Source organism: Necator americanus, chromosome V (assembly GCF_031761385.1).
Source record: "Necator americanus strain Aroian chromosome V, whole genome shotgun sequence".
Classification (NCBI taxonomy): Eukaryota; Metazoa; Nematoda; class Chromadorea; order Rhabditida; family Ancylostomatidae; genus Necator; species Necator americanus.
In genome coordinates, this window is record NC_087375.1 from 26,966,787 (window position 1) to 26,981,206 (window position 14,420).

Below are 14,420 nucleotides of genomic sequence, written 5' to 3' on the forward strand. Positions count from 1 at the left end.
AGCCTCATCAAATACCATGGATGGGTTCATCAGTTTTTTTCTTCAATTCAACACAATTAATCTTACTTCGTCGTCCATTATCGTCCACTTAAATTCCAGAGAGCTCTTTGGCCTACAAATTGAGGATTTAGATATTGTTTTTTTTTTTCAAAACTAGTCACCTGCTTATATTCTCGTGATCAATTCAGAAACCAACAAAAAGAATGCTATATAACCGGAATTCAATTACCTCGGAACTGAGTATTGACGTTTTTGAAATTTTTTTTCCAACCACAAATCACTACGTATTTTTCAAACTCACATTTCAACACAAATTATGGCATTTCTAATTTCCTGGCGGTACTGGCTTGTCGCTTTTTCCAATTGTGTTCAGGTGACAGCTTCATAGTTTAAGAGCAGATGTTGTGCGAGTGGTCCCCAAACTTGATGGGTGCTTCTGCGGGTGGAACGAAATCGTTGCGAAAAAAATGCGCTATCAAAAACTTGAAGAAATTTAACGTCAGTTTGCAGTTGAATCCTAAACTTTCTTCAGACTTGTTTTGCCAGTTTTGAGGATTTCTTGTGCATGTTCTCAGAAGTTATTGTTGCTTATTTAATGCTGCTCAATCTAATCGTATAAAAATCGTAAATATCGTAAAAACCGTAAAATCGTAAAAAAAAGTCTTAGATCGTAAAAAAACAAAAAAAAGAGGTCCGGCCAATCTCTTACCACATCTTATCTCTTCCTTCTCCCAGGATCTACGCAGCATTTTCATTTTTGGCTTCCTACGTCGTTTTTAAACATAAGTGTTCGTTAGTGCCGTACGCTGTTTGAAACCTCTAGCAATTTTTCAAATCAATACTCGTTTCAGATGTACGTGTGGAGTTTTTCTACCTTTTGTGGATGATATGTTATAAGTTATATTTATATTATTAACAGACCAGTAAGTTCGAGCAGCACTCTCACAAGTCTTGCGGATTCTTACTCGAGCAATGGGATGCGAATCACTGGAGTTGCCGATTAATGCGACAATTTGTTGCGTGTATGCTTTTCACGTGACCACATTCACCGTGGTCTCCGTTGGTACGATTCTCAAAAGAGATGCGTTCCATCCATTCTTCAGGTGACTACTAATAGCTTTACCGTACAATACATCCTACATTCCGAAATGTTTCGAATTACTCACTTACGAACGAGTGAGGAAAATTGAAAAATGTTCTTTTTAGTATCCTTCTAGCATCATTTTTACTTAGCTACGCCATATCCGACTTTTTTGCCAATATTACTTTGCTGATGAAAATGGTAAAAATTTCTCTTAGTGAAGTTATCACCGTTTTGGAGCAGATACAAGGCAAGCTTTGCTTCAGTTTTTCATGATTTCACATCAGAATTCCGATTTCTCTTTTCCTCTTAGTATTCTTAACTATTTTTAAGTGCTACGCATAAATCTGCCAAAATTTAACGTTTCGAGTTCAATTATTTTAGAAATGTTGTAGAGTTCTTCTACGTATACGCATCACCATGCGCGGTAGTAATTCTTCTTGAAAGAATGGCAGCCTCTTTCTTCACATCACGATATGAAAGCACTCGTCCATGGTCTATGATAACAATTGCACAAACCTTATGTGTGAGTTTATGTTTGTCTTGAGATGGTTGTCGTTTGAAGTATAATAGGCTCAAAACGGCATGAGCCATGGTGCAACTACGTAGGCGGCTGCGGCTGAAGCGGCGCGATGGAGATATCGGCTTTTCTTCTCTTTCCTCTTTTAGTAGGGCATTGCGCTCACAGCCTATGGAATTCCAATCCATTCTGTCACCACAGGAGTTGGGTTGGTTCATTTGTTGTTGTTTGATTGGTTTGATTACCTATGTTTGAAGTGAGGTTCCTAAGGTCAAGCATATTGGGAAAATCCTCCTGAAAACGTCGCCTCATCTCATTCTTCTTAAAGTACTCGCTCATATAGCAACCAAAAATTTGTTATAATAGGTAGAATTGGAGGAACAAATTGACGTTCAATTAAAAGCTGAGATAAAATAAAATAATATAATAAATATTAGTACAATAAATAACATTGAATTGAGTATTAGATAGTGGTTCTGTAAGTAAAACAAAAATATATAATATACACAGATCCCATAAACAGCTCACTGCAAGAATTAAAAGTGTCAGCACGTATAAGTCAAAAGCATCACTCCACGAATCTGAGGTGGTACGGATTTCAGGTGGAGTATTCTTATAAGGGATATTAAATTATGGAGGGGAGGATGATTCCGTCCATTTCTTCTTAATTGCCGTAAAAAACGGCCCAGAAGATGCGGCGCCGCACACGGCTGGCGCGCTCCAGTCGAACTCCCTGTAGAAAATGGTTCGCCAGAATGCCTGAAACCGTATCTTCCTGGCCGTTTTTTTACGGTAATTGGGAAGAAATGGACGGAATCGCCCCCGTCTCCATAATCTACTTTCCCTTATAAGAATACTCCACCTGAAATCTGCACCACTACAGATACATGGGGTGATGCCTTTAAAAGATAGAAGATAAGGAAGTTGTCAGTGTGTGTATCCGATGAAACAATTTTTCTTCTGACAGTGATGACGAAGAAAATTTCGACCCTTGCCGGAATCATTAATTTTGCGGAATGGAAAAAAGCAACGGCGAACAACAGATTTCAGAACCATTTTCACACTAGTTCCTACTATTTACACACAGCTGTAATCATCATCATCATCATCACAAAGGAAGCGAACGGATAAGTGTTCGGTCCTCTTCGGAATTTTTCCATGTCTGCAAAAGGATGAAATGGCTAACACCTATGCAGAACATATTCTTAAATTCTAAAATCGGCTCCACACTATTTACTACTTACTTCACACAACTTTACTTATTGACAGTAATTGCATACGGTGAATAGTTCGATCACCGCCGGAAACTTAATTTTTGCAAGAGCGGAAAAAATACTGAGAAGTCTTTTACTGGCATTCTCTTTGAAATTGTAACGACAGCATTATTTAACGCATATAAGTGTGATTCAGAAGTAATTTTAGCCGATAACCTGAGCATTGAAAAGACAAAAAAGAAAGGTAAGGGCGCCTTCTGTAGAGAAATATTCGCGCTGCGGACTTTTAGATTAGATATCCCTTTTAGAGATCCTTTTGCTTTTTTTTTGAAAAACGATTGAGAAAGAGTTAAGAATTCTAGCAAATTTTTCACGTTTTCTCAACTCCCTTTTGCGAGAACGAAAAACATTTGGGGAAAATAGAAAATAAATTCTGATAGCGAAAATCCTCCTCTACAATATGTTTCAAACCAAATTGGACTCTGTAAACCACATGGAAAGGTATTGGACTTTGCTTGAAGTCATAGATATTTTCACGCACAGCCAAAAATCTGAAGCTTCGCACTTTTCTTGTCGCGAGATTACGGTGGCATGGTTAAAAATTGCAGTAATTTGATAGAGCATAAAAAAAACCCTCACCTGTAAATTTGAATCTTTGAGGTATTCTGGTTCTCCCAAGAGCTAGTTGAGAAAAATTCGAAGTATTGAGGAAAAAAATTTCTCAACTATCTTCCAAAAGAAAAAGAGGAGAGTTAGAAAATCAACCTTTACGCTAATATAAAAAATCTGTCTCCACAACTCTGCAAAATTGTATTGCAAGAAATGTACTTTGAGCGTCGTTATTCAGTAACTCGTAGAGCCTACTTTGCAGAAATTTTTTCGCAAACTTGATGTAATTTTTTCGCTTAACAACAACATCGAAATTGCTTTTTTGAGTGATGAAAGGAAAATATTATTATTGTTGGATCAAAAATAGATCCTTAAGCTCTTAAGAGCAGAATTCAACAAAAAAAAAACGAGTTTTTTGACGGAATGATACCGCACCATTTTGATAAAAATGGAGTTTCAAGAGCGCTACGCTAGTGACCGACTGGTAAGCACCGCATCACTGAACTCTTCAGCAGCGTCCGTATTGGCTAATTAACAAACGATCTTATCTCTTATATTATTTTATTTAATATTTATTTATACCTGATCTTATTAATATTTTTTGTGAAGGAAAAAAAAGAAAATTACAACGAAATAGAGATTTTCAAAAGCCTGAAAACAGGAGGCGACGCAGTCTTGAAGGTTCCGAGGGTTCTGATCACAAATGGAATCTCAACTCTACGTTTATACTGTCGTTAGTTCCGAAACGGTAAAGTCAGTCAAGCCTTTCATCTTCCCGACACTTGCATATAATAATGCGCTCGGTCCGTGTGTTTGTTTGCTTGTTATTTATTTGTTTGTTTGTCTGTCTGTCTCTGTATCACGAAATTGGCTTCCAATTTTTGTGCCAGCGATTGAAGGCGACGGTGTGCGGTGAGATCGGTTCCCGGACTGGTGCGTCTGCGCCAGAAAAGGTACAGAATGCTGTGGGACGGGTCCCACGATGTCGAATCGATGCGCATACGCTGGAAAGCGATAAAATGGGTGGTATTGGTCCAATTATGTAGAATTGGTGTTCCGGCGCTGCAGAATTAAAATAGAGTGTAAATGTAAATGAATTACATTCACACGGTAAAATATTAGTCCCGTTGCTGCAGGAACAAAAATTTTTTGCAGTGAGTGGATACAAGGTGCAAGGTCGGCTTTTTTCTGTGATTAACCCTCCACTTCTCCTTGGAAAACCCGACAGGCAATCCTGTGACTAAGTAGCTGCAAATCCTATATGAAAAAAACAGTTGGTTGTTTTATGGAAGGTTAAAGGCATCACCCCATGAATCTGAGCTGGTGCAGATTTCAGGTGGAGTATTCTTACAGGGGATAGTAGATTATGGAGAGGAGGGTGATTCTGTCGCTTAACAACAACATCGAAATTGCTTTTTGAGTGATGAAAGGAAAATTCATTATTGTTAGATCAAAAATAGATCCTTAAGCTCTTAAGATCAGAATTCAACAAAAAAAAAACGAGTTTTTTGACGGAATGATACCGCACCATTTTGATAAAAACGGGGTTTCAAGAGCGCTACGCTAGTGACCGACTGGTAAGCGCCGCATCACTGAACTCTTCAGCAGCGTTTCTGTCCATTTCTTCCTAATTGCGCAAAAAAACGGCCCGGAAGATGCGGCGCCGCACAGGGCTGGCGCGCTCTAGTCGAACTCCTCGTAGAAAATAGTGCGCCAGAACGCCCGAAGCCTAGTCTGTCAGTCCGTTTTTTTACGGAAATTAGGAAGAAATGAACGGGATCACCCCTCTCTCCATAATCTAGGATCCGTACACGAATACTCCACCTGAAATCCGTACCACCTCAGGTTCTTGGAGTGATGCCTTTAAAAATGGATGAATCGTATAGCTACTGGCACTTCTTCGTTCCTTCAATTGGATTTAAAAGCTGTAAATATGATTTAAATCCCCCACAACACGTGCTGTTTACTGAACTGTCTTATGCTTAGGTTTTGGTTTCACTTGTTATCGTCTCCACCCACTTTTATGCTATGGATCTTCGTCTGTTTTATATGCTTGGTCTTCAGTCCTTCATCATTCTGGTACGCGTTCTTTGCATATTCAAGATATAATATCATAACTTCATCATTAGTTACTTAGCTGAGATGGAAAATACTTTAAAAACGGTTGTTTCAGGTCTTAGTAATTCTTCTTATTTTAAATCGGTCACGAACAAAAAGAGAAATTGGTAACGGGCACCTTTCCTTTCGCTACCAAATGGCTGAAAATATCAATGCTCTGCGGATCATCATTCCGGTAAGTTCGAGGAAATAAGAACAAACATTAAGTATGTAGTAATAAAAGAGGCGACGAATCTTTCGTGATCTATTCATCATACTGATCTAATATTACCCTTTCCATTTGACGGTACATGTTGTCCTTTTCAGGTTGTAGTATTGGATGCTTTGCTGACATTTGTGGACATCTTATGTGAGAAAATTTTCTCAGTCGATGTAGTTTTTGAATCAATGAAATGCGACATCAGAAGCTACTTTACCGTTTTCGTCATTTCACAAACGGTATGTTTTTTCCATGCTATGAATATTTTTTTGCTACTGCTTCATGGATTATAGATTTCTTATGTGTTAATATTAATAAGTGCTATTTTCTTGTATTCTCTGTGTATTAATGTGCCCAGAAAGGACATTAATTACAACCATTTTTATTTACGTTCCTTTTTTGGTTTTCAACAAAGTTGCAAAGTTCTGTTGTACTTTAGGCACGTGTTGGAATTGAAGCATCCATCCCGCTTGTTGTTGTAATTCTACATCCTTCTCTGAGAAAAGCAATCGCATCCAAACTATGTGGTTGTCGTTCCCAAAAGGGTGATATGGAGAGGTAAGTTGTTTGCTCTAGAATTTTCCAGCAGGTGTTTTTACTATGAATTGAACTTTCAGGCTCCAGCTAAGGAACGTTCTTGGAGAGAAAATCAACTTCTCGCAATCAGTGGAACAACATTTTTCCTATTTGCAAGCAAAGTGGGATGTATGAAGACGTGGTTTCCTGAGTTCAGCTGATGTCAATGTTTTTGTTGTTGTTGTTCTTCCTGTGTGTTGATCATTCGATTTCCAAACAACGAAAATGGCACCAATGGAACGAATAATAGAATCTGTTTGTAACTAAATGACAGTTATTGTTTTTGCTTAAAAAAGTAATGACCATTTACGAACATAGCTTTTTGTTTATTTACCAACTATAGAGAAGCAGGAAACATCTCGATTATCCATGTTTTGAAGTGACGATTATCTTTGTCTTGAAGACCACAAGTCATAAGAAAAAAATGATGGCGGGGGAAAGTACAACATAGAAAATAAACAATACCAATTCAAATTTAAACGCATCACCCCACGAACCTGAGGTGGTACGGATTTCAGGTGAAGTATTCGCATACGGTATAGTAGATTATGGAGAGGGAGGTGACTCCGTTCATTTTTTCCTAATTGCCGTAAAAAACGACCCGGAAGATGCGGCGCGTGCGCAAGGCTGGCGCGCTCCGATCGAACTCCTTGTAGAAAGTAGCACGCCAGAACGCCCGAAGCCATATCTTCCGGGCCGTCTTTTACGGCAATTAGGAAGAAATGGACGGGATCACCCCTCTCTCCATAATCTAGGATCCCGTATACGAATACTTCACTTGAAATCCGTACCACCTCAAATTCGTGGGGTGATGCCTTTAAACAGGTACATATGGCAGGTAGAAGTGTTGCTTCATAATGATGACAGCCAAAACTTACTCTTCGGTGTCCTTGTGCCGCATAGCCCCGCTTGTGCTGCATCTATAGATATATCCCCGCGGAAATGGGATTTTAGGTCCTCGTAAAACCTCTGTTTATTCAAACTCCACGGCTTTTGGTGGTTTTGTTTTGTATGTGTGACGATTGGATAACGCAATAATGCTTCAAAATGATGGTGTCACGAAAACAATGACGTTCATGGACCAATGGCTGATAAGTTTACGCTTGTTGATCTCATCGAACACCCGCACGAGCACTGCTTTTCCCACAGACGTGGAATTATTGTAATAGCCAGTCCATGTCAAAAATTCTTGTTGAAATGGGTGAAGGAAAAAATAAGCTGTCGAAAATGAGCAGCTTCAAGTGCACCTCAGAATTTTCCTAACAGGAAGTCGTAGGAGGTAGTGTGAACAAGAGGAGGTCGGAAGGAGTCATATTCGACGCTTGTCCTTGAAATAAAATCGTACAATATTTGAAAAAATGATTGGGGAAGGCTCGAAACCTGTGCAATGAAAATGGCCTTAGTAGAGATGAGAATACGCAATCCACGAAATTACGAAGAAATTCTAATCTTTATACCTGTGATAATGGAACCAGCGTGGTCCTTGAGCCAGTCTTGATGATGGATGAGTTGGCATCTTCTTGGTGCCACAAACTACTAAATCCGGATAATGTCGGGTTAGCTTCGCTTCGGACAGCGCTTTCACTTTACCGTGATCCTCAAGCAACTCATCAAAGCTCTTAAATCGCTATCAATTGATCTTAAAGCTGTTTTTTCCTCTTATAAGAGCTCGTCATTGTCTGCTTCACATATTATAGAGGCTGATACGCATGCTACTAATCCTTTCACACAAAGCAAAATTTTTTGGTAATGTCAAATGCAAGCAACATCAAAGATCGAGTCAACCTTTATTTACTAGGTATTCTCCTTAATGGATTTTTCTCGGTAATAACCAGAAAGCTTTGTATGCAATTTAGATTGAAATAACATCATTTCTCTGAGAACATCGAAAACTAATACATAGTTTGTGTTTAGCAATCTAATCAACGGCTAAAATTCGAAGAATATCGGGTAGACATACGGTGTGTTCAGGTTCAAGTGGCGGGTGGCCTTCGTTAATTTAAATGCTCCTCAATAAACCTACCTAGCAGACCTTCCAAGAAGAAAATCTAATTATTCACTGCAATGTTCTCTTACAACCTTGACGAGAACTGAAAAATAACTCAGTGGCTCAGTCTGAATTGAGCTGTTTTATCAGGAAAGGATAAAGGATAAAATGGACGGCGTAGATCAATTGTTAAAGGGATACGATCCCCCATCGAACTCAGACTTCGTTTGAGGTTCATGAACGGGCGCAGAGCCTTACAATGACTTGCGGGGCTAGCCGATGTGCGAAGTCAGTGTCTGCCTCCTCCCAGGAGAAGTTTAGTACCAATTTATCGACCTCGGAAGGAACGAACCACTTGGTTTACACTAGGGTGGATTTGAACCTCGGATCGATCGTAGTCACAGTTGAACCTCTTGGCGACTGCTCTACATCGCCCAAAAAGTGCAAAGGATAAAGGATGAAGTCAATATTAGTCCACTTGGAGTGCACAAACGCGTTTTCACTGCAATTCGTAATCGTTGAGGTTTTGGAACGCGTGTTACCCTATCCAACTTGTTGGATAGTGGACATTGTTGGACTTGCGGAGGCCAGACGATAATCAACTCAGTATTTTATCGTCCCAGACAGGTTTGGCACCTATTTATTTACCCGATAGGAATGGAAAACTTGGTTGGCACTGGAGCGGTTTCGAGCCATCTACCCTGTGGCTACAGTGGACCTCAAAAGTATGCAACAATTTTTTTTTATTCCTGGTTTGCTAAGAATTTGAATTATTGTCATACTGAAAATGAATTTTCAGCTCCACTTTCTCTTTTCATCGCCTAATTTTTTTCCTAACCGCTAGAACACGCTTAATTCATCGCAGGTATTCACACACGTCACACGATGGCATTGTATGTTCACATAATCTTTGTCTTGATACTGAATGATCCCCTTTTTGAAGTTCCTTTGAAATCCGCTGCACATAAAAATCTAAAGTCACAGTTCTTTCGCTGGACTGCAGAATGCTAAAACGCATTTCGAAACGCCGCATCTACTCAAATAAGTGTAGGTATTGGGCCATCCCATAATATATTTAGGAAGAAGTTCACAATTTCCTTGAGAAAAAGTAGTCAGGCAAGAAATTTCTAGTGCGACAGGTAAGTGTTTTTATTCTTCCAGGGAAATCTAATACCAAGACCTCCACCTCCAGAGATGAATCTCGCGACAATCACGCGGACTCGGACAATCATCAGAAACATTACTGGAATTGTAATTGTAACTGTAACAGGAATGTAATTTTTAAATCGCCTAGCCCTTGCAAATTATGTATAGGCGAACGCGTGTCTATCGACGTCAACGATTCGAAGATGTTGAAGCATTCCAAACGGTTTGCTACGTCAGAAACGTTCTATGAGTATAGCTGTTGAGAATGTTAGAAAAAAAGAAACAAAACCAAATATTTTATAACATTGGGGTTTCCTGAGTTTCCTTCCTACTTCTTTTTCGGGACTAAGGACCAGGAACTATTTGTTTACATTGCAAACAAAGCATTCCATGCAGTAGAACACAAGCACGTGACAGGAATTGGATTACGGTTGACTTTAGGTCCAAATGATGTAATCAACTCAAAAAAAATAAGCACAGTTCTTTCTTTCGGAATCTTTAGGTAAATGTGTAGTAAAATTCAATTACTCGACATGGACAAATTAACTCAAAAATATCTCTGAAAAAAAAGTAGTACAGCCTTCCAGTACTCCGTATTAGTACTTTTCGGGAATAGCTAACTTGTAGGCTTGTTACGGTCATGCATATATAATTTAATTATATGGGTTTTAATTATATACTCATATTTCATAGGGAGAAGAAACAAATTTCTGAAAATAACCAATTAGTACCACCAGAAGCCAATGTTTCGCAACTGGTGTTCTTTGAAATTCTTTGGAAATTCTCTGAGTGTTCTGTGTATTGGACTCTCAGAGAAATCTATATTCCTACGAAATTCTTCTAATTCATTTCCTGTCCGTCATCCATTTTGTTTTCTGACACAAGAAATCCTGTAGTAACTCTCATAAATCTGAATTTCTGACACATATGCCAAACTTCGCTCATTTTCGTTCCTATAGTCAAAATTGATTTCATTTACGGGAGATAGTTTTCGCTCTCACGTCGCCCTCTAGTATATAAGTGTTGTTCCAAAACAGAAGACGCTCGACACATTGTCATACCTTCTTCCGTTTCCGGTTAAGAATATCTTCGGATCAAATCAGAACCTTTTGACATCACAGAAGGTTTTGACAGTTCACAGGCGATTTAGGACTCGGGAGACGGTTAAGGGCATCACACCACGAATCTGGGCCGTAGATTGGAGAAAAGGGTGATTATATCCATTTCTTCCCAATTGCCGTAAAAAAACGGCCTGCAAAATACAGCTTCGAGCGCTCCGGCGCGCTATTTTCCACAACAAGTTCGATTGGAGCGCGCCAGCCGTGTGCACACTCCGCATCTTCCGGGCCGTTTTTCACGGCAATAAGGGGGAAATGGACGGAATCATCCCCTCTCCATAATCTACGATGCTGTATACGAATACTCCATCTGAAATCTGTACCACCTCAGATTCGTGGGGCCTTTAAGGATCGAAAGAATGTTTTTCAACTGTTCTGTTGTGTTTTTCAACTGTTAGCGTACTTGTGGACATTAATGAGATGTTCCGCTTCGATTGAGATGTTGATCGTTGGAAGTTGCGAAGAGCCAGCCAAGCCTTTTATTCCTCCAAAATTTAAAACTGGTGTCGACGTCTCTAGGTGGACAAGAAAACTGTCGTACTACAGCCGCGGCCCAGCACGCGGGCAAGTCATGCATGAGATGTGCGTTTACAAACCTCAAATTTTCAATACGACACGTGACTTATCTAATTTAAGCATGTTTAAAATAGTTGCGAAGGCCTCGTATGAAGCCACTCATAATACTTCGGTTTTATGCCTCAACCATCGCCTGTGAAGCCAACGAACAGGAACTTTAGTGACCACATCTCAAACTTCAGTGGGAACGCAACAATACTTTCTTAATAGGAACATGACGATACAAATACCATTTCATGAAGTGGTAAGCAGCGCTAATTTCATTCAATATTTTTAATCTATATATCTATTTTCCATTTACTACGGTCTATCTTTGGGCGGGTGTGGCGCCGTCGGTTCGAGGCCCGTTGTAGTCAAGGGTTCGAAACCGCCCTAGCGCAAACCAAGCCTTTCAACCTTAACGATTACGAATTCCGTAATTAGTAAAACGCGTTGGCGCATCCTGAGTGGATTGATACGCCAGTGATTTTATCCTTTTTTTATGGTCTATCTTTAGCTTACCCGTCTATTGTTATTACTATTACCACTTCCTAGCTTTTAGCTTGGGAAAATACCACCCGGAATCCTTAGAAGGCGATTACTTGGTAGTCTGCAGGATTTGTAATGCTTCTAAATGGATAGTTTCCCTACGCCACGAGCAAGATGACTGCGTGGCCAGTGACTGACTTCCCTGATCACCGTCATTTTCGTTCCGCCGAGTTCTCTGGCGAAACTTTGAAGGTGTTGTGAATTTAAGCGGAGGGCCAAGATGTATTCGTGAACTCTAAACAGTCACGTTCATTATAAGCAATCCGGCATTGGAATTCCGTTCAAAGTAGAGTAAGTCATCACTTTGTGCTGCCTTGCATTACAGCCAGAGTCCAGTCCAGTAATCCTGAAGAAAGATCCACTAGTCGCTACCGCTTTTACGTCATCCGCATCAAAACGCCTATTTTGGTCCTTGTCAATTTATTGCAAATCCTTAATACTGGCGGTAGGGATTAAGGTTGGTAAGGCTTCAAGTTAAAGTCTGTCAAGTATGATCGATAGTGTTCCCTACTCAGTTGCCCTAAGTTACCTTTCCTCAAGTCAGAGTTTGTGGAGCGATGAGGAATTAAAGGAGAATATTTTTTTTTTGTAGAAGCCAAACCTCACTTTTTCTCAAACCGAGAGTGGCTTTTTGCAGATAAAAATCACCACTGATCCATTGTTTGTTTCTGTGCATAGTCGTCGCCATGCGTGATGTGCCCCAATGACACCCGTTGGACCAAGGCCGTGATTCCACTGGGTTACACTTGACATTAAGCGAACTATAAGAAAACCACCGATCCGATGGTCAAACTTGTTCGCAAAGTCCTTCGAAGAAACATTTGATGATTTTCGTGTCCAGCGCGAGAGGAGAAAACACCGGGCGACTCACGCGGTCGGGACAAGTGGAAGTATTACTGGCCACCGCTCAAACAACGAGAATTGAGGTGATCCAGATGAGGGTCGTTGCTGAATGTGTTGAACCGAATGTGCTCACCACGCCGCTGCAATGTACGTTCCTTCTCTCTTAGTGCATAGTCAGTGAATACTTTTGTCGATGATCATAAGTTGTCCATGAAATTGACTAGACGAATCTTCCAGAACAACTGAAGCTAAGCAAAAATAGACGGATATACGGGATTACTTCAGAAAGACACACACATTTAGGGTGCTTGTCAGAGACTAAAATTTTGGTCTCTCACTCACTAACTATAACTGCCTTTTGTCGATATCCGAAGTGCTTACAGCAGACATGCGCTTAGAAGAACACTTAGGAATCCGTGCTGAGTCCCAGCCACGCTTCTGCGTACTCATTCTTCTGAGTAAGGGATAAAGAGTAAAGAGTCTGGCGTTAATCAATCTGCTTTGGATGCTCCAACGAGCTCACATCAATTCAAAATCGTTTGAGGTTTGCGAGCTAGACTGTACAATGACTTGGGCTAACGGATGTGTCAAGTCAGTGTTTTCGTCCTCACAGATACGTCTGGTACCAGTCCCGGTGGAACGAAAGGGTTGGATGGCACTAGGTCGCAGTCGAACCACGATCGCACGATCGTGCAGTCTAACGAAGCCTCTTACCGACTGCGCTACACCGCTCCCATTCACCTGAAAAAGGTCAAAAACCTTCTTGAACGAATCTATCTAGGCCATACGACGCCATAAGTTGAAAATTCTTGCCAAACCATGCATGTGTATTTGTCTAAACCATGCACTTAGCTGGAATCCAACAAACACCTTCTTCCCTTATGGAAGAGCTGGAATATAATTAGGTCACGTGATGTCCTTGAATCTTTTAGATGGATTTCCTACATGAAACTCAACTTCCGCTAAAAGCGAAATGTGCTGGTGGTGTGACACTAATTTTTCGTCTCCCACTTCTACATAGAGGTTTTTTAAAGTGTCTCTCCCCACCTTTCATGGTTCAACGGATGCGGAAAAAAAAGGAGTATGGAATGTATTTATTTGGACTCACCCGTCCACCGTGAATTGACCGCTTCATCTTCCCCAAACAACTGCTCAAACAGATGTAACTTTGTTCATATCTTCTTCGAACTCACGCACTCTCGCTTTGGGTACGCCGCTCGGCGATATTTTTGCTCGAATATATATAGGCTTCTCGAAACACCCAGAAGAAATGTTTCAAAAAGAGATGTTTCGTAAGGATGAACGCATATAATTTAATCATTGAAGTAGATTATAACCAGATAACGTTTTAAAAGTGGAAAAATTCGAATGTGAAACAAATAAGGTTGTCTTGTTAAAGGATTTTGGTTTTATTAAATACAATCCAATTCTGTCCTTGATAAATTTTGATTAATTTTTTCCATGTTGTACTTGTTGGAAATTAGTTAAATTCAGATGTAACAGGAAGGACTACTATAAATTACATCTAGTGAAAGATCTTTTTTTTTTTGTCTTCGAAAGTTGCTTCAAATTTATGAAGACGTACAGCTTTTTTCAAAGGCATCACCCCGAATCTGAGGCGGTACTGGTGTCAGCTGAGTTATGCCTATGCGGGGTCGGAGATTATTGGGAAGAGGGCGATTCCGTTCATTTCTTCTTAATCGCCGTAAAAGAAGGTCCGGAAGATGCGGCGCCGCACAAGGCTGGCGCGCTCCAGTCGAACTCCCTGTAGAAAATAGTGCGCCAGAACGCCCTAAGCCGCATCTTCCGGGCTGTTTTTAACGACTTTCATGAAGAGATGAACGGAATTGCCCTCTTCGCCATAATCTCTTACCCCGTATAGTCATAACTCACCTGAAATCAGTA

General features: G+C 40.2%; 1 protein-coding gene across 1 annotated transcript; it reads left to right on the forward strand.

Moving 5' to 3' along the window:
* Positions 1 to 972: 972 nt before the first annotated feature.
* On the forward strand, positions 973 to 6,452 carry RB195_015343 (uncharacterized protein; the record flags this gene model as incomplete). Its single annotated transcript, XM_064206012.1, has 7 exons — positions 973 to 1,103; positions 1,466 to 1,607; positions 5,411 to 5,503; positions 5,598 to 5,717; positions 5,849 to 5,980; positions 6,181 to 6,299; positions 6,359 to 6,452. 7 exons carry the CDS (start codon positions 973 to 975, stop codon positions 6,450 to 6,452), a joined length of 831 nt encoding a protein of 276 aa, XP_064061893.1.
* Positions 6,453 to 14,420: the final 7,968 nt, after the last annotated feature.